The sequence below is a fragment of the Trematomus bernacchii genome, unplaced genomic scaffold (genome assembly GCF_902827165.1).
Source record: "Trematomus bernacchii unplaced genomic scaffold, fTreBer1.1, whole genome shotgun sequence".
NCBI classification, from domain to species: domain Eukaryota; kingdom Metazoa; phylum Chordata; class Actinopteri; order Perciformes; family Nototheniidae; genus Trematomus; species Trematomus bernacchii.
The window spans coordinates 7,607,946-7,629,150 of NW_022987720.1; the positions used below are offsets into that span (position 1 = coordinate 7,607,946).

Sequence of the window (21,205 nt, forward strand, 5' to 3'; positions counted from 1 at the left end):
ACTCTTCTTCTGATGGCTACTTCCAGCAGGATAACACCATGTCACAAAGCTCAAATCATCTCCAACTGGTTTCTTGAACATGACAATGTGTTCACTTTACTCTAATGGCCTCCACAGTCACCAGATCTAAATCCTGTAGAGCACCTTTGGGATGTGGTGGAACGAGAGATTTGCATCATGGATGTTCAGCCAACCAATCAGTAGCAACTGCGTGATGCTATCATGTCAATATGGACCAAAATCTGTGAGGAATGTTTCCAGCACCTTGTTGAGTCTATGCCACAAAGAATTAAGGCTGTTCTGAAGGCAAAAGGGGTCCAACTCTGTACTAGCAAGGTGTAGCTAATAAAGAGGCCGGTAGAAATAAATATTGCATTATTCAAATTATCACATTTACAAAACGTAGGTGCTGCATTTTGATTGCACTATTATGTCATTTGTCACACTATTTTATTTATTTGTATGTCTTCAGTGTTAGTCATTAACATTGTCATTGCTGTGATAGATAGACAGATAGATAGATAGATAATAAAGCCTTTCAATCTCGCATGTACACGTAGAAGCTTATGTTTACAAACATGCTATGCATTACAATAAAATCCACAACTCAATATTCATTATATGCTGGAAGTTCCGTTTTCAGTTTGTTATATAACTCCTCATGGTTGCATAACCTGCAGTGCTGACACAGCCGATTTAAAGTTCCTGTGGTGAGGGTAAAACTTGACACAGCACTCTCTGAATGTGTGAATGCAGTTTAAGTTCCCGCATTGCAGAGTTCAGGCTCTCCATTCACTGAGCAGGTGACCAGCCACTGCCACCTGCTGCTGGATGCTCGCTGCACACCCTGCAGCTGGACACACCCACAAATAGCTCTTATTTATTTATTTAGCACCCAGATGTTCTCTAAAATAAGATAAAATGTAACAACGAAAAAAAGTTAATGTATTTTACTGTTATAGAGAGAAACAAAAATACGAATCGAAATAATACAAATGTAAGTCTGTATAAAATAATACCATAATTCGATTTTCTTTTCTTTTTGCTATATTTATGCTTACATTTAAAAATGTAAAGAAACAAGAAAAGGAATCAAAATTATAATATAAAAATATAATATAAATTAGTTTTTTTTACTTCACTTATGTTTATCTTATTTAAATTATGTATACACTTTTTTGCTATGTTGCAAACTATTTTTAGAATTGATTTGTATAATATTTGCAATAATAAATATTTTATTTTCACTCTTGCCAAGTCTTCCAGGGGGGCAGAAGGGAGATGTTCTAGATATTTTAAAATGCATTAAAAACATTGAAATTAGTGTTTATTTTCATGACATTATTGCACAACTTGAAAGAGGAAAAACGACAAGTCATTTAGGAAAAGTTTTAATAGTAAAAAACTGTTAAAAAAATCCCACCATCACATGTGCACCATCGTGGTCTGCACATGGAGCGGCTGCCCCTCCACCTCGGGGGCAGCCGCTACAACACCCAGCAGGGAGAGCAGCTGCAGTCTGAACATCTGGAACATCTGCAGGCTCTTCTTCTTCACGTTCAGGTGAACCTTCAGGTCACTTCCTGCCGTCTCATCGTCTCGCTCTGTGGCCGCAGGGCCGTCATGGTCGGGGTCCGGGAAGAGCCGTCCGAGTGTCCTGGAGCAGAAAAAACAGTCAGTCTGGTTGTGGGTCAGTCAAAAGAATTCATAAAATAAATGTACTGTAATGGAGTCAGTCAAACTTGCTGCAGTTATGGCCTTGGTGTTTTAGCCACTTAAATATGGAGTTTATCTCAACTAATTTAAATTAAAACAGCACCTTTTCTTTTATATTTAAATCCATTTTTTTTTTTATATTGTTTTGATTTATTTAATTAGTTTATAATATTCATTCATTGTTGTTAATTTACTTTATTATAGTCACTTTTGTATTGGTCTTGGTGACTATTATGTTTGTTTATATAGAAGAGAGGTATGGCAACAACATGTTTTATTATGTTGACACTAGGGCCATAATTAGGCACTCCAATATCAAAATGATATTCCTGATAGTGAAGATAATTGTATCACTTATGCTATCATGCAGCTAAACCACTCTTATTGTGTTTACAATGTATTTGTTTAAACTGCTAGCATATGCCGTTTTACCTTTCTATTAATCCAAACTGTTTAAAAGTTCCATATAGTGACATTAAGAAATTAAAGGAGTCGGCAACTCCTAAGCAAAACAGTCACTCTCACATCGGTGCATGGTGAACAAATAGTTAACATTTTTTAGGAGTTTTCCTAAAAATACAGATCAAGGCTGGGCAGCACCCCCTCAGACTTTAAAGAAAAAGGTTGTAAAAGAAAACTTGGTGGGTTGGGTCCTTCATTTTGAATTCACATCAAATATAAAAATGTCTCCTGAACTGTATCAGTAACATGTAAAATAGTCCCTCTCAGTTCCGGTGTAGGGTTACATAAACATAAACAAAGAGTTAATATGTTTCCACTTGTGAAAGGTGGAGGAAGGGCTGTTTAAGGAGGACATTCTGAAACTGAAAGATGAAGTTAGTTGTTTTTCTCATAATCAAGAATCACTCCTCAAAACTTAAAACTTCCTACCTACATTCTCAAATCGCAAATGCCAAACGTCATTAAGAAATGTGTTGATTTTAGATATTTTAAGTTTTGAAAATGGAAAGTACATTAAATTATCTGTCGACTCAACCAGTCACAAATAACATGGGTAACCTCTAATTCGGCGTTGGATTATAAAGAAATTCACCAAAAAAATAACACTTATTTAAGAAAAGAAAATAATAAGTTCTCGATAAACAACCGCCCACTTCAGTACGAACTGTTCCTTAAAGTGAGGGTTTCTTAAAGCAGGAGTTGAACTTGGTTACAGTTCAAAAAGCCAGATGTGCTGAAGAATTGCTGATTCTGTTCAAGTATAAAGCACATTTAATGACTCAGCAACTTTACTAACAACAATAAAGACAGCCATTTCTTTATTCGGCGTACATTTTAACAGGATTAAACAAAAAATAAACACTGTTTTGGTACAAACTCACTTCAGTATTCACTCCTTGGCTTTCTTCTCCGTGTTTTGGAGCTTCACCACGATTTTGCGCTCGTGTCCTGAAGGGCTGTGTCTGTTGGTGTTGTCACTGGCCTCCTTCTTTGTCCTGCCTTTACGGGCTGAGCTTTCTGCAGACAAAACACATGTAAAGTTTAATATTAACAAAAGAAAATATGGAAAAGTTTCAGGTGAGGTTAAGTTAACGTGACGTAAAAGAAAAGAGCTCACCTGTGTATTTATCGCTTAAATTGTAATATTCATATTCGTCGTAGTTCTCTTCCTCAAAGGTGGAGGGCTTCAGGTTGTTCACGTCGACGTGACTCATGTTTGTTTCTCTGGGAGAGAAAGAAAGTTTGTCAAAATGTAGAAAAACAAGAATGTAAAAGCTTTCCAAACTCAGACTTGATGTGGCAGAAAGCAGCTGTTCCTGCAGAGGCTGTCTCTGGGAGTTTTATACCGGACTCATGCAGCTCCTCCCCCGCAGGTTTCATCTTTCTGATGCAGAAATGTTGCATCAGATTAGAAACTCAGACTCAGGAAAACATGGAGTTTATGATTTCCCTCCTTTGTAAGGAAGAACACTGTTTATTAGATGAAGGTCTGTGCATCCATATTCTCCAGCTGCTTCATTATTATAACACATATTACAGTCAACTGTTGCACTCATGGTCATTTTTTTATGATTTAAACATATTTTATGGCATGTTCTTGATTGTTTTACAACAGAGACTGATGCCTTGATCTCAAATGCAAAAACTATACAAACCCTTTGCATAAATTGGACGTAGACCTAAAAAAGTTTGAAAAAAACCAGATCAGACATCTATACAATGTGTTTTCCAGGAATAAGAACCATCTGGGGAATAACTGTTATGTTTTGTTGTTGTTCAGTTCACACACACTGAGGATAAAAGAACTGAAATGAGCTAGAGAATTTTCCAACATGATGTAGATTCACCCACAAAATATGAAAATTAAATGAAGTACAAACGATGCGACGTGAAAATGAACGTTATGATTGTGCTTGATTATGTAATGTTCTGCTCTAAAAGAAGAAGAAAAAATGTGATCCATGTATATGAACTCTTGTTTTGAATGTCCTACATTTGACTTTTGACTTCATCTGAGATGAAAACAATATTATCAGCAGCTGCAGTCTTCACACTGCAGCCCTGCCCTCATTCAGTGTGTGTGTGTGTGTGTGTGTGTGTGTGTGTGTGTGTGTGTGTGTGTGTGTGTGTGTGTGTGTGTGTGTGTGTGTGTGTGTGTGTGTGTGTGTGTGTGTGTGTGTTTTATCTCATCTAATCCATGTCAAAGACCTCGTGACACTTCCACCCAAAACAAACTTTGGACTGAGCTTGAAAGTGTGTAAATACTACAGTGAACAATACGCAGATATTTAAACTTGCAACAAGCTAATCCCACTCCGAAGAAGATTCATTGCAAACGACTTTTTATTAGACACTAAAAATAACCAATCGGTACAATATAATTGTTTTAAAAATGATAATGATCATCATTAGAACATACTGTATAGAAACATAAAACTGTCTGGATGTTTTATGATTTTGTACTGATGAGTAAACAATATTTCATTTCAACAGTATTTGTTTTAGAGGTGGAAAGACAACTAACCTAAACTCCCAAAGAGAAAAAATATTTGTATTTAAAAATTAAAATGCTAAAAAAGTGAACTGAACTGAATGCAGACGTTTGCAAGTCGTCTCTAAATAGAAAACATTATGTGATATATGATCCTACAATACATTTCCAACTCAAATGTACACTATTTTCCTGACTTCTCCCTCATCTTTGCTCATTTCCTGTAAATTAACGTTACATTTTACAACATCTCTCCTAAAAGGTTTAGGGGGGAGAATCAGAGTTTGTTTGTAACTTAGAAAATGTTTCCTCGTGATGCTATAAACACAAACACAGGAAAACTAGGAAAAATAATAAGAGGCTCTGCATTCAAACTCATCCGTATGCCATCACTCTGTAATTATATATTATGAATAACTTCATGAAGTGAAATACATGTTTACATGTTACAGTAAGAGCTCTCTGACTGTAGTGCTGAGCAGAGCTGACAAATGTTCTGTTTTTGTATCTGTCCCTGGAGTATAAATAAAGGTTGACTGAATTAATGGATTCATTTACTTTAATGGATTTTTCTCATTTATTTAATAATTTCATTATTTGCTATTATATGACCTTTCCTTTGTATATTTGTATATTTTTTATTTTCTTTATTTATCAATTTTGTTGTATTTATTTATTTTATTCAACCATTTATTTTATTTAGTATATATTTATTTTTTTATTAAAAAAAAATTGTATTTTTTTGTATTCTTTTTAATTAATTGACTATTTTTTGATTAATCTATTTTTATTGTGTATTTTTATACTTTCACTTTTTTATTTCTGTTATTGGCATCTTTAGTCCTCCAAATATTATAACCAAGTGGATAATCATTAACAGCTGACTGTTTTTGTAATAAAGTCACGAGGAAAGTATTTACTGAGATGAAATCATCCTCTCGTGACTTTATTATTGACTCATACTGTCGTACAGTCCACTTCATGTAAACACACGGCAGCTGTTTCTGAATTTCTCCTGTAAAAAACATCTGACGAGACATTTCTCTGAGTCATAAACACAGGAGGAGGAGGAGGAGGAGGAGGAGGAGGAGGAGGAGGAGGAGGAGGAGGAGGAGGCGTTTTACGACCACACTGCAGCAGCTTTTGTTTTTCAGATTTCAGGATGTTTCCTCTGAGCTCCGGCTGTGTTTTTCTCTCCTCCTCCTTGTCCTCGTCTCACCTCCAGTATGTCAATATTTGCAGAAATATGAGCTGAGCTGTTACAGCATGGCTCAGTTCGGTCTGTGCAGGAACTCCTGAAACACACTGAGTGCAGACTGCAGTCTGTAGACCAGGTCACTGATAACATATCAGCCTAACGCCCTCTGTGAACCAGACTACATGCAAATAAAGAGAAGGTTATGTAAAGCATTGTGGACGGAAAAAAAATATCCACAAAAGAAATACTCACTTTACCCATTAAACACACACTGCTTTGTAATGCTCAAAAATATTTGTATTATTGTGACTTCTTAAAAAATGCAATGTGTCTTCTTCAGGATCAAAACATGTACACGATATCACAGATACTATTCACAAAAGCCAATGCATCAAACAGCCTTATTCAGGCAGATTTTAGGAATTTCAATGTTTCTTTATGAATTACTTTTTTATGAATTACTACTTACTAAATGCCATAATCCATTTCCTTTGCGTTGTAGGAGGGTATGAGTATAGTCAAAATGGAAATCTTCATGTTAAGTACAACCACCCTCTAACAAGTGCATTAACATAACGATACAAAAATAAATAGTTATAAATAAATAACAAGATAGAATAAAAAATTCTGGCATTTGAAGTCCCCTGGAAAAAAAAAACAGTCCTATAAAAAACCCAAAAATATGTATTTAATTGATTTATTCATATATTTATATTGATATGTTTGTATATCTTTTGCCTCATTTTTTATTTATTAAATTGACTTAAATGGCATTTGATATTTAACATCAGTACAGTGGTTTTAATGTTATGGATATTTGTATACATGTCCAGACAGCTCAGTCTCTCTTAAACACCCAAAGTCATCCAGTTGATGTGTGCTTAGAAAGATTTGTTTTGCTGAGGTGTATAATGATTAACTTGTAATTCATAAACACACCGCATTTAGTTTTAGGGCATCGTACCACCACAGCAGATATTAATCATTTATTCTCAGCATGTTTTTCTGCGGTGTGATGATAACAGTTTTTACATGACTTCTGGCCAAAGTACCATCAACACATGCAAAACAAAGCTTCACAATGACTTGAGTTCATTCTACAAACTAATCTGTGGTCATCAGGAAGGCTGCAGGTGAAATGTATTGAATTATGTGTGTTGTACCATTTCTAGATTATAAAAATACTCCTTTACAAGTATAACTGCTGCAATCGAGATATTAGGGTTCATTACATAAAGGTACAACAGTACAGCAGTTTCTTCATCAAATCAATCAAATTATTTTATCTGCATATCAAATTATAGGATTAAATATAATACTTAACCAAAATGTCACAGTGATGGCAAAAATGTATGTTTTTATATAAGAGCTTCAAGGCATTTATTTAAAAAGCACATTAAAAAAGGTAATTCAAAGTGCTTTACAAAAATCATTGAATCATCTAGATAAAATATACACATTATGAAATTATATTTTAATACAAGTTTACATTCCCAAGGTCAAATCATTATTGTTATGCTGAGTTGGAGGAATTATATATCACTATATTAGCCTATATTTTGTCATTTTAATCTGAATCTGCAGAGTAGATTAAACTGTCAGATGAATGTATTTAAATAAAAGGAGTAGGAGTATAACGTTGCATACAAATAGTAATACTCAGGTTTAGTACCAGCAACAAACATGTTGTATGTCAAACTTGCAGTTCCCCTTCCGGCCATCCGGTGGCGGTATGTGAAACTGGTTCGCATTTACAACACCAACGAAGAAGAAGAAGCTAATCTGTGGTGTTAGCAAACCGACAACAAATAAACAGAAAAACTTACACGGTAAGTAATGTTTCATATTGTGTGACGAAAAAGATAAAACATGTTGTGTATTTTAAGGTATCCAAGCGGAAAATATGTACATCTAACGTTTTCGTTGAGTGAGCATACATCTCACGGTTTAGCAACCTGGCTAACATTTGCTAAACAAATCACTTGCTAACCCAATCGAGCAGCAACATTTAGTCATACAATTGCTTTAACGTCACGGTTATTATTAAAGGTAATGTCAGCATTTCAACCAGGTTTACCAAAGCCATTTGGTTTCAATATTCCTCTCAGTCTAAACGCAAAATTCAATTTTTGTCGCTTTAGCGTCATTACGAGCCATGTTTCTTCACAATAAGAGTTTGTACTAAACTTCGCTAAGAAATTCGTCAATTTTGAGATACATTTCTATGTATGAGACATAAAAACACAGCAACATATTATTTGAAATTGGAATGATCCACTTTTTTATTCGGCTTCCGTTTCATGTACTTTAACTTCTTAATGTAATGTTCATATTGCAATAAAATGTGTTCTGGTCCTCATAGAGTTTTGTGTGTATCCACACTTTTTTAAACTCCATCATTTAAAACCGAACCAAACAGAAATATAGTTTCACCTTGTTATTCAGGAGACAGAAAAATAGTAGAATTTTAGAATTAGAATTGGGAGGGATGAAACCCTCTTTAATGGTCACACATGCAGAGCGCACAGCACACACAGTGAAATGTGTCCTCTGCATTTAACCCATCCTAGTGCTAGGAGTCTAGTACTAGGAGAAGTGGGCAGCTATTGTACAGCGCCCGGGGAGTGAGGGGGGAAGGGGGATGTCCGGTGCCTTGCTCAAGGGCACCACGGCAGGGCAGGAGGTGAACTGGGACCTCTCCAAGTAGAAGTCCACACTCCATATTTAGGTCTGGTCGGGGACCTGAACCGGCGACCCTACGGCTCACAGTCCAAGCCCCTACTGACTGAGCCACTGCCGGACAGTTTTTTTAAACAGCTTCAATATACAGTTTAAATACAATGTTAAAATCTACTACTATACAATCTGTTCTGGTCCAATTAACTGCTTCCTGTTATTTTTTAAAACAAGCTCTAGGCCTACTGGTTTCGTTAAAATTACAGATTTTTTAGATGCTGTTAAATGCTGGAACTTTTATACATTTCATCAGTTAACACCGAACTCCATTCAGAAATCGACCAATTCAGAAATGCATTTTTATTAAGGAGACACCAAACATACATTATCTAAAACTGGTTTGATTCACATTTCTATTCGGCTTCAATTCAAGTTACTGTACCTTTTCAATATAATGATAACATTTCACACTTTTTTCTGGTCCAACTGCCATGGCCCTTTCCGTTAAAATTACAGATTTCTTAATGGGGTTTTGTGTGAATTAACGCTGTGCTAACAAGACTCTTATCTGTAAAACCCTGAAGGTAGCAAAATGTCAGCGGATACTAAGATTGCCGAGCTGCTCACAGAGCTCCATCAGCTCATCAAACAGACCCAGGTAAGTCAGTGACATTGATTAATAGTTAATAAACGCTGATTAAGGTATGAAATGTTAGTAATCATGCTTAAAGTTAACCAAATCTAAATAATAATGTCTTCAGGAGGAGAGGTCACGCAGTGAACATAATCTGCTCAACATTCAGAAAACACATGAGAGGATGCAGACGGAAAACAAAAGTCAGTCGCCACATCATCACAAACTTCACTTCCACAACGCCGAGACATTTATTTCATTTTCATTTTTTTTTCAACTGGTTGGTTAGTTGCTGATTCAAACCAACATTATTGACTTGTCTCCTGCAGCTTCTCCATATTACCGCACCAAGCTCAGAGGACTGTACACCACAGCCAAAGCAGATGCTGAGGCAGAGTGCAGGTGAGCGGACACCTGACACCATGCGGTTTATTAACGTTCATTATAACATAGTTGAAGCCATAAATCGCAAACAAAGAAAATACATATAAAATATAATTTCTTAGTATTCTACAAAGGATCTAATTGAAGGTGGGGTAGGTAAGTTTGAGAAACCGGCTCGAGATACACTTTTTGTTATATTCCATGGAATGCTCTTAACATCCCGATAGCAATGAATATCTTAAGTGCTTTGACAAAAAAAACATAAAAAGTCATCTGTGGAAGCCGTAGTACTGTAAAAGTACGACCAATCATTTTAGCCGGCCCGGCTAAAATAACTGGATGGCCTACCTGCCTGTCAGCCTTCCATCTGTGCACAAACTTATCTCGTGCCCTCATTGGTCATGTGCGCGTTCGTGTGTGTTGGAGGAGGGGCTCTGTAAGGAAGTGGCAGATTTGTTCCGGCTGTGTATTTTCAAATTCTAGCGCACTCGAGCCGGTTTCTCCAAAATTACCTACCACACTTTAATGCAGACTGTTTATTCATGGCAACAACAAAAAAATATATATCTTGTTTTGCAACCTATCCTTGGTTACATTTTCCCACGCACAATGTGTTCAAGGACCATCAAAAATCTTCAAACCAGACTGTCACTTGTATGTTGTTTCTTCTGTGTAGCACTACATTTGGTCTGTGATGAATATTGTAGCTTTTAATGGATGCTAGAAACCATATTTTGTTTTAACTTCATCTTTTTTATTTCCTCACAGCATTCTGCGCCATGCTCTCGATAAAATTGCAGAGATCAAGTCGTTGTTGGAGGAGAGGAGAATAGGTATGTAACAAAGATATACAGTAATAAAATATAACTAAAGCTTGGAAACAAAAATATAACTAAGTTGTGATGTCCTAATTTAGGTTTAAGTTGGTAATGTTTTAAAGAGAGTTTATGATTTACATGTAAAGCCACTAATGGAGTTGAAATGTTTGCACGCAGCTGCTAAGATGGCGGGGGTGTACAGCGACAGCGACCCTCCCAGGAAGACGATGCGGCGCGGCGTCCTGATGACGCTCCTCCAGCAGTCTGCCATGACGCTCCCACTGTGGATCGGCAAGCCGGGGGAGAGGTAGGAGGAGATTACATGCTGATTTCCTGTTTTCTTTACAAAGCTACCGGATCATTATCAAATAGGCTTCATTCTGGTGACCAAATGTTCAATATTTGTCCAGGCTAAAAGACACTGCACAGTAAGGCTTTTCTCACAGATGGAAGATATGTTCACGCCACTTTATAGAGATGCTGCTCTGCACACACACTAACTACTTGCTCAAAGAAGTTGTGGATAAAACTCTTCTCATTGTTGCTCTCTGTGGATAGCAGAGACTATGTGGCACAAAGAGACACTAAACTACCTCAAAGAGACATAAAACAACTGAAAAAAAGATATAAAAATACTTCAAAGAGACACACCACTATCAAAAAGAGACATGAGTGACACAAAACGATTTCACAGAGACCTAAAATTACTTCAAAGAGATATAAATTGACTTTAAAAAGACACATAACTATCACAGTTGACAAAAGGACTACAAAGGGACATTAAATGACGATGGTAGATATCTAAATGCCACTGTCTAGAGATGCTGCTCTGCACACACACTCACTCACGGCATTCTGAATAAGTTGTGCACTAACCTCATTATTGCTCTCTGTGTCAGCCCGCCCCCTCTGTGCGGGGCGACCCCTGCCAGCAGCGATTACGTGGCCAAACAGGGCGACAAGGTGGCGGCGAGGGTGAAGGCCGTGGACGGAGACGAGCAGTGGATCCTGGCCGAGGTGGTCAGCTACAACCACTCCACCAACAAGTGAGAAACTCATCAAATGCTCATTACGTACCATCACATTATTAGACATTCAAATGTACTCATCATGCAGATTGGCTTCTTTCAGTGTTTTACTATTACATTATTTGTAAGTAGTAATATATTGTAGGGCTGCAACTGACAGTTATATTCATTATGGAATATGTTCCCCTGATTTTCTTTATAGATGGTTTTGTCGATACAATGTCAGGAACTTGTGAAAAATATCCATCCCATTTTCTTATATTCCAAGATGATTTGTCTCTGATTTGTTTAAATATCTTATGTTGTCAATCAGTCCAAAACACACACATTTACTTTAATATGATGTCAAACTGAAAAAGCAAAAGACTATATTTGAGAGGATTAAAAGAGCATTTCTGGCATTTCTTTTATGAGAATGACCTTAATCGATTTTAAAGCAGTTATTGTTGCAGCTTTAGTTTAATTGTGGACATTGGTTAAGGTTTTAACTGCTTATTATAGCAGTTTCATCTGTAACAATGGATTATATTAGTAATCGTATATTTTGTTACTTGTGGAGTTACTTACTGATATATGTAGGGGATAAAAGGATGATGTTGAATTCATCTCAAACATGTCTCTGCAGGTATGAAGTGGACGACATCGATGAAGAAGGCAAAGAGTGAGTTTACATTTACCATCTCTAATACGTCATTATTATAACTTTACAGACTCCTACCTTTATCCGTTTCTACTTCTCTTTATATTTGAATCCTCAATTCAAACCATCTTCAATCTTTTTCCTTACATCTCTTTTTTTTCATGTTTGCTTTTTGAGTCTTTGTCATCTCATTCATGTTAAGGCTTATTTTTGTATATATCTTTTTAAAGACAGGCCTTGTATCATTACATTACCATGTTGTTCTTCCTCTGAAATGTTGGTTAAAAGTCAACATTACCAGGTAAAGAAAGTCAAATAAATATTCTGCTCCTCTCCTTTCTCAAATATTTTATTCTAGACGGATGCTAAAATGTTTTTGTACAAATTGTCAAATGACTTGCTTTTTTCAACAACCTAACATTTTTGTTATTTGACCTCCACATAAAAGGGAGCAAGGAGCAAATCCTTTCATTAGAGAAGCTGGGGCAAGACACTGCTTTTACTTAGAAATAACAACTATTGAAACAATCAACCAATTCTAGAAAACAGCTGATTATCTGAGGCCTAGTTGGTTCATAATAATAATGAAGACGCAGCTTGATAAATATTTGTCATTTTTGTTGAGAGTCCAAAAGTAAATCTATTGTCGCACCGTATGTGTATCCATTAGTAATTAATCAAAAAGATTTTGGGAGAATCTGTATTATCTAGGTCCAGTTTCTGGTTTCCCAAACAGACTTGATGTTTCTGAAATGTGTGTGTGTGTGTGTGTGATCAGGAGACACACTCTGAGCAGACGGAGGATCATCCCTCTGCCTCAGTGGAAGGCCAACCCGGAGACGGACCCAGAGGCTCTGTTCAGTAAGGACCAGCTGGTGCTGGCCCTCTACCCCCAGACCACCTGCTTCTACAGGGCCCTCATTCACACCCCCCCACACAGGGTAAGACTCAGAGCTGTGGTATTATTCGCAAAGGGTTAACATATGAAGCCAAAGTTAGGTCATTAATATAGAGAAATATTTGCCAAAATTGTCAGCATGACTATGGAAACCCAGTATTCATGTTAAATAAATGTTTTACTGGGAACATGGAAGGATTACTGAACTTCAAAAGGACACAAAATGAACCAAAAACGACAGAGACAAAGAGCAGCTGCAAGAGACTAAAAATGACCACAAAGACATTCAAAATGACCACAAAGACACCTTTAGACACAAAACAATTAGAAAGAAACACATAACGACTACAAAGAGACTAGTTTACAGATATAGATAGAATCTACAATATAGATAGAATGGGAGGGATGAAACCCTCTTTAATGGTCACACATGCAGAGCACACAGCACACACAGTGACATTTGTTCTCTGCTTTTAACCCATCCTAGTACCAGGAGTCTAGTACTAGGAGCAGCTAATGTACAGCACCCGGGGAGCAATGGGGGTGGGAGGGTGTCCAGTGCCTTGCTCAAGGGCACCACGGCAGGGCCCAGGAGGTGAACTGGGACCTCTCCAAGTAGCAGTCCACACTCCATATTTAGGTCTGGTCAGGGACTTGAACCGGCGACCCTACGGCTCACAGTCCAAGCCCCCACTGACTGATCTACTGCCAGACAATATGACCACAAAGAAACACATAACGACTACAAAGAGACATACAACTTTTTCAAATACACAAACTAGTACAAAAAGATGCAAAACTACTACTACTGTCCTCACGACAGAAAGCTCCAGGTACTAATCCTGCAGAGTCCACTCTCATTAGTCACATCCAGAATATAAACCTCTGAATTATGGGTCTTTTTGTTTCATACATGAAGCTTCTTCTCACTAAAAAGACTCATTGAGTGAAAAGCTCCTCACCCAGCGAGCAGACTGTCCCCCGGCTGTCGGGCCCCCACACTGACCTCTGTGTGTTTGTTTGCAGCCTCAAGACGACTACTCGGTGCTGTTCGAGGACACGTCGTACGCAGACGGCTACTCCCCCCCCGCTCAACGTGGCTCAGAGATATGTGGTCGCCTGCAAAGAGAACAAGAAGAAGTGACCAGCGACGGGAAATCACAGATGATTTCTATTTTTGTAGGAAAAGATGCTCGGAAGTATTTGTCAAAAAACGAAATAGGCTTTTGGAGCAGATTCACCAGGTCATAAAACACCTGAACAGACATTTTAATACTTGTCATCTTTTTAATGAGACTGTCAATATCAGCACCAAGACCATGAGGAGTGAACCTGAACGTCTCATTGGGAAAAAAATGTAACTGTGTCCTAAATTTATACTGCATACTGTAGTCGTGTGTTCACAGGGGAAAAGTGACAAATAAAGTATTAAAGACTGTCAATACTGACTTAAGTGTGCTGTTGACACACTATTTTCACACAATGCATTGCACAAAAGCGCTGAAGGAGCTACTCAAAAATAGTTGAGAATGATGTGTTTGTAGATCAGTTCATTAAATAGTAGTTTCAACTCTGAGAGAAAAATGTGAAAAACTTTTTTTTGTTTTTGAACAGACAAGACACTAATAAACTAAAACAGTGAGGAATGCAACATTGAAACAGTAAAACAAATGTGGAGTAAGATATATAGTAGGAGTTATACATTCAAATAAAATTATGTATTGCAGGTATTCTAATGCAGAATACAAATAAAAGAAGATGGAGGGGAAAAAAACATCAGACACCCGCTTCCATTAAAGCTGACCTCCTTCAATTGCTTGTGTAAAACTGCGTTGTATTTATGTATTTTGTAATTATTGCAGTAACCAAATGAAATGTATATTACTGTATGCATAATTCATTTGGACACAGAAGTTGTATTTTATTTGGACATTTTCCCCAGCCAGGAGCAGCATCTAGTGGCCAGTAAAGGAACGTTTTACTCATGAACCTGCGGTGGTTGATCTCCCTTTGAGAGCCCAAACTGTTTATTTTATAACTGTAAAGTGTTGATAATTGTTGTGTGAAACAGAAACAAAGATGTTTTCATGCGTCACTGCTTTGTGTCTTATTGTCCATGTTCTATTTTTAATATTCTAATACTTCTAGTCCACTACATTTCTCTGGCAGCTTCAGTTACTTTACACATTTAGATTTCTACACACTAAATGTAGGAATAGTTTATTAATGTCTAAACCTTTTTTAACTCATTATACAAAACCAGCTGTCACGACAAAAACGGAGACAACACCATGATTTAAGTTTAAACACTATTTTATTAAGCAATTTAAATATACAGATAGGATGTGATAATCAGTAGTCAGTAGCAGTGTATGATGAGCATGAGTGAAGAGTGTCGGTGTCAATGTTGTGAAGTGCAAAAGGGTAAACCAACAAAACCAAAGTCTGTCTGTCACGGATGCCAGGAGTGAGGAGAGCTGAGTTTGATTAATTGTTACCTGCAGGGGAGAGGCAGAGACACTCAATGATGTCCCCCACTGGGGCATCACAGCTGAATATATTTGTCATTAGACAGATGATTCATGTGACAAAAATGTTTGACGTTTGAAGTTATTTTTCATGTAAAAATAAACCATGTAATGTAAATATATGCAGCTTTTTCTTTTATAACGTAAACGATGAAAAAACTGAAGCACAGTATTTGAGTAAATGTACAGCATTACTTTCCACCACTGCTAAATCAAATATCATTAATACATATTAATAACAGATATTTTCCATTGTCCCTGAACGCAACGCGGAAAATCCGCTATTGACTTAGTAATATCCCACGGTACCTAAAGGCAACAACAGCGCGCGGAAAAAAAGAAACATGGCAGAAATGGTGAGTGGTTGCCGCTTTTTATCGCTTTAAAAACACTTTCTCGCTGAATAATGTCGAAATAAACAAGTGTAATGTCGCTGTTATCAAAGTCGCTTCTAGGGAAAAATTAACTAGTCAGGTGTGAAGCTAAAGAAACAGATTAAAGTACATCCAAAGTGTTGTCGCAGGTTAGCTAACCTTGTTTAGGTTTTTCAAAATAAAAGCCTACAACGTACGTTTTGTATAATGGGTCCTCTAGCTGCCTCCATGCTTTCGGTTTTACTTTCTGTTTTATACAATAGTGAATATTAAACTACCAATGTAACCACTCTTAACATAACTTAACCCCGTGTGAATATATTTTAGAAACTGTAGATATCAATAATAGTCCCGATAAAAAAAATCTTCGATATAAAATTCAGCTAACAAAGTAACTTGGACCTAGCTAGCAGCCAGATTTTGAATATAGGACTTTTACCTGTGACCAGTGCTTGAATTGGGCCGGTACTCACCAGTACGCTGAACAGGTGTTATGCCGTAGGTTGAAGCAGGGGCGGACTGGGACTACAAATCAGCCCGGGACTCTCGACCGGCCGACTTCGGTACCGCCGGCCCACCTCGGTAAATTATCAACGGGGGGGGTGAGTTATCCGAGCGGCCCACCTCGGTGCCGCAAGTAAATACCGCGAGGAAAGTGTCGACGGGGGTGCTAGTGACTTATCCGAGCGGCCCACTTCAGTACCGGCCCATCGGGATACGTCCCGATGGCCAGTCCGCCCCTGGGTTGAAGCCTTGCCATAGATTGAAGCCCTGTTCGCGGGGACGTGCAAAGGTGACGTCATCGCCTGTATTGAGCGTTCGCCTAGTTTTCTAAGCGGAAAAACGAAAGATACTATTTACTTTCTCTCTTTTGAATGATATATTTCCCATCAGATTAAACAGCAAACGGCTGAATAAATAATGTGCATACAATTGCGAGGAGGCTCGTTTTAAGGACACTTTTCAGATCTGTCACAATCTTCGTATTGGAACAAACTTCCGTTTTTGAGTGTAGTCCCACTCTGTTATGTTCCTCCTTCCTACAGAACAGACAATGACAGGATAATATGTCATTTGTCAGTATAGTCCTATTTCTTAAAACCTTCTCTGTTGTTTAAGTGTCTGATAACCACGAATAGTAAGCAATGATATAACAGTAATGATATAACATGTCAGACACTGTGTTATTTTCAATCAATCCTAAAAGATAATGTGTTCAAACTGGCTTCACTCGCTTTAATTGCTCCTTTGAATGTAATTTTCCTCTGTGGTTTCCTACTCAACACATGTTTGTATTGTAATGCCACTCCTATTTTATTTTTTATTGTATTTTAAGGTGACATTGAATGCTTTGAAAGGTGCCCTAAAATAAAGTGTATTATTGATCTTATATCTGTGCCTATATCACACTATTAATGTTCCTTATTTTAGACTAGGTTAATCCTGGTGTCAATAGGGAAGATCTGCACTGTTCTCTACATAACATGTTCAGCAGAGCAGGTATTTCTCCTGCCAGATTTGGAACCCCCCCTATCATTTTGTCCAGGATGGTCATAGACTCACCAAAATCACACCGGTGTTGCCTGTTCCCCTCTAGTTTATGCTCACCAAAGTATTTTACTCTGGGCCCAGCAGGTGCAAAACTAAAGAGGGGCTTCCATATCCGGACTACTAGAGGGGAACAGCCAACACCAGTGTGATTTTGGTGAGTCTATGACTATCCTGGACAAAGATATAGGGGGGGTTCCAAATCCGGCAGCACCAACACCTTCTCTGCCGGATTTGGAAGCCCCTCTTTAGTTTTTCACCTGCTGGGCACAGAGTAACATGCTTTTGTGAGCACAAAGTAGAGGGAAACAGCAAACACCAGTGTGATTTTGGTGGTGGCACCCTATTCTGCTGCAGTAGAATTCACTATTTGATATAAGACTAACATTCCTGACAATAGATCTCAATAGTCATCTTTTATGGTGTAAATGCCTTTTTAATAATAACATTTTTGAATGGAACATTCTCAACATGAATGCATAAATTCCAAATAAATATAACTTAAATATGTCCAAACATTACATGTAAATAGAAGGGGGTGTACAGAGGCTTTGGATAATTAACTTTTGGAAGAAAATAAGTTAAATTAATTGTAAGTTTAGTGAGTACATTATCAATATAACGTTATATTAATGTTAATTATTGATGAATGATGAAAGGTTACTTAAACATTTTTTTCTTAATGTTCTAAAATTGTTTGGGCCCCCATGGTGAGGGTGTTTGGGGTGGCCAATAGGGTAGCCAGGATTCAGCTGGGGGTGGCCACGGCCTATTTTCACAAATAGAATAAAGGTTTCACAAATCTAAAACTGTGTTATAAAGAATCTTTAGACTCTGGGATAATCCAGTCCAAATAAATCGGCTATGCAGCGATTTAAGAGGTACAAACACGGAGGATTGTTCACTCAGCGCTGTAAATTAAATGTCCCTTAACTTTCCCCTTAACTGCCGAATCGGAAGCTCTGAATCGGAAGCCAACTTCAGCGTCGTCAATTTCTGAACATTACAGTAAATATTCTGTTTTAAAAAAAAATGTCCTTGTCTGTGAACGTTTTTTTGTGTTTATTTTTAATTACTGAATCAAAGATATGAGGATAAGGATAGAGCAGTGGTTCTCAAACTTCTTCTGTCATTCCCCACTTTGAACAGGTGGGCCTTTTCAAGCCCCACCTGTTCCTCATCGCTCCAATAAAATGGTAGGCCAAGCTTAAAATTGTCAAATGTATCATTCTATAACAGGGGTCTCCAACCTTTTTTAGGATGAGAGCTACTTTAAAAAAATAAAACAAGTCGTGAGCTACTTTTACTCCTCTTTTTTTCTTTTTTTGCAGTGTATATATTTAGCACATTTTAACATTATTATATGCTTACCTCGCAGACACGCTCTAGGGGGGTCCGAGGGCATGCACCCCCGGGAATATATATTTTTTTACTGTCCTATAGTACACATTGGAATGATTTCTTACTTTAGTTTTTACAACTAGGCTATATTAAATAGATAAAGGTGTGCTCTCTAGCTCTTTCTCTCTCTCTCTCTCTGTCTCGCTCGCTCACAGAGGCTGTGTGCTCCTCCGTGGCGATGACGGCTTGCGTTAAAGAATAATAATAAACATATTTGTAAAGTGGGGGGACACAAACGGGATTTCAAAGTGTCACGGTTAAACTCCTTATGAAGTGGTGAGGTGCCGCTCCACATTGCTTTTCTTCCCGACTGCAACGCTGGTGTGTGTGTGTGTGTGTGTGTGTGTGTGTGTGTGTGTGTGTGTGTGTGTGTGTGTGTGTGTGTGTGTGTGTGTGTGTGTGTGTGTGTGTGTGTGTGTGTGTGTGTGTGTGTGTGTGTGTGTGTGTGTGTGTGTGTGTGTGTGTGTGTGTGTGTGTGTGTGTGTGTGTGTGTGTGTGTGTGTGTGTGTGTGTGTGTGTGTGTGTGTGTGTGTGTGTGTGTGTGTGTGTGTGTGTGTGTGTGTGTGTGTGTGTGGTGTGTGTGTGTGTGTGTGTGTGTGTGTGTGTGTGTGTGTGTGTGTGTGTGTGTGTGTGTGTGTGTGTGTGTGTGTGTGAGCATTTCACATGTGTGTATTAGACATTTTTACATATGTCTGTAAATGATTTTGGTTTCAGATGTGTTTGTGTGAGCAGGCTCGGATTGGCCATCGGGAGATTCTGGAATTTTCCCGGTGGGCCGCTGCCGTTGGTGGGCTGCTGCCGTGGACTTTCACAGCGCCGCTGCGCCGGTACTGCATCCGCCGCCGCAAACACCCGCCGTTGCGAGGCTCCGGCGGGTCCGACGCAGTGGCGCTGTGAAAGTCCACCGCCGTTGCGAGTCTCCGGCTGTAACAGTCCACTACCGCCCGCGAGGACCTAGGTTCGATTCCAGCCTGAGGTCCAAAAAATGTATTTAAAAAAATAATAATCTCCCGTTCATCACGTCCATTCGCGACCCACCTATCACATCTCTGCGCCCCCACACTTTGAGAAACGCTGGGATAGAGGGAGTCGTATCTATGTTGTACAGATTGTTAAGACCTTTGAGCCAAATTCTTGTTTTTGGGCTGTATAAATCAAATTGACTTGAAACAGTTGCTGTTTTGAGTACTGGCACCTTTTTTATTCCAATTCAAGCACTGCCTGTGACAGACTGGTACTTCTACTTTTATTCAAGTACAAGATCTGAATCATTCTCCCACCATTGCTAGCAGCACCATTGCTAGCAACAACGATGCAATAATAAAAACATACAGCTGAAAAATTGTTCACGCTTTTGTTGACATTAAGAGATGTTTATTATTATTTTACGGACAGTGTAGTGCAGTGATGTAAAGTAACTAAGTACATTGACTCAAGTACTGTACTTAAGTACAATTTTGAGGTACTTAATCTACACAAAAACTTAATTTTGTGTAACTTTGTACTCCTTAATATGAGGGGCCGTACAGGCCGTAATTCATACTGGTCCTCTCACACACATTCTCCTATATATTTTCACTCTTACACACATACATTCTCCTTTTACATACATACATTTTCATTCTCACACACATATATATTTACACTCACACATTCATACATTTTGCTCTCATATTATCATATTTCAATGCACACATTCATATATTGTCACTCACATATTTATACATTTTTCTCTCACACATATATACATTTTGCTCTCATATTCATATATTTTAACGCTCATATTTATACATTTTGCTCTCATGCTCAATGTTTACATTTAATATTATAAATAATATATGCATGTCTGAAGACAATATATGTATGCAAGAGAAGAATGCATGTATGTGTGAGAGAAAGTATAGTGGAAACGGAAGGAGTATAGTTGAAACGGAAGGCAGGTCATTATCGCGCTGTGATTGGCTCAGAAGGTCAAGCGGGGCGGGCTCATGTTCAGAACTTCGGATTCAAATCAACGTGATGGAGGGAGATGAATCCGTGTATCTTCGGACCATTTGTTTTTCTTTATTAAAAAAGTAAACGGAAGAGCGTCTGCGAGGCGGTTTTGCTTTTTACCTTTCTAAATGGTCTAATGGTCATTGGAGCGAGGGGCGCGAAACTCGCGGAAGTGATTTCAAAACAAAAGCACTCGTTTGCTTGGAATGGTGATAATATTATAAACAAGGGGAAACAAGGTGAATTAAGCGATCACAACGAAAACGGCCCAGACACACATTGAGCCCAGAAAATGAATGTTATTAAGGGCTGTAAATATAATAAGCCTGTGTCTAAAATTGACAACATTGTTAGGAGATTTAAACTATACAGCGATTCTGCACTGCGGTCAACTCAGCCGTCTCTCTCGCGTTT

At 38.0% G+C, this 21,205-nt stretch overlaps 2 protein-coding genes across 3 annotated transcripts; one reads left to right on the forward strand and one right to left on the reverse strand.

The window, feature by feature from the left end:
- Positions 1-1,375: 1,375 nt before the first annotated feature.
- nupr1b (nuclear protein 1b) lies at positions 1,376-16,398 on the reverse strand. 2 transcript variants are annotated; one of them, XM_034142977.1, is made up of 5 exons: positions 16,321-16,398; positions 13,952-14,064; positions 3,296-3,402; positions 3,060-3,195; positions 1,376-1,657 (listed from the first exon to the last, which is right to left on the reverse strand). In XM_034142977.1, the coding sequence occupies exons 3-4, from the start codon at positions 3,390-3,392 to the stop codon at positions 3,068-3,070; spliced, it is 225 nt and encodes a 74-aa protein (XP_033998868.1). In that variant the 5' UTR covers positions 3,393-3,402; positions 13,952-14,064; positions 16,321-16,398; the 3' UTR covers positions 1,376-1,657; positions 3,060-3,067. The 2 variants fall into 2 exon arrangements, with proteins under 2 accessions (XP_033998868.1, XP_033998867.1); XM_034142976.1 differs by lacking the exons at positions 13,952-14,064; positions 16,321-16,398 and adding an exon at positions 11,256-11,394.
- On the forward strand, positions 7,383-15,040 carry sgf29 (SAGA complex associated factor 29). The gene is given in 11 exon segments (XM_034142975.1): positions 7,383-7,696; positions 9,128-9,201; positions 9,305-9,380; positions 9,507-9,579; positions 10,330-10,394; positions 10,557-10,686; positions 11,279-11,425; positions 12,033-12,068; positions 12,826-12,988; positions 13,972-14,028; positions 14,030-15,040. Coding segments are annotated over 10 exon segments (873 nt in total). The 5' UTR covers positions 7,383-7,696; positions 9,128-9,135; the 3' UTR covers positions 14,090-15,040.
- Positions 16,399-21,205: the final 4,807 nt, after the last annotated feature.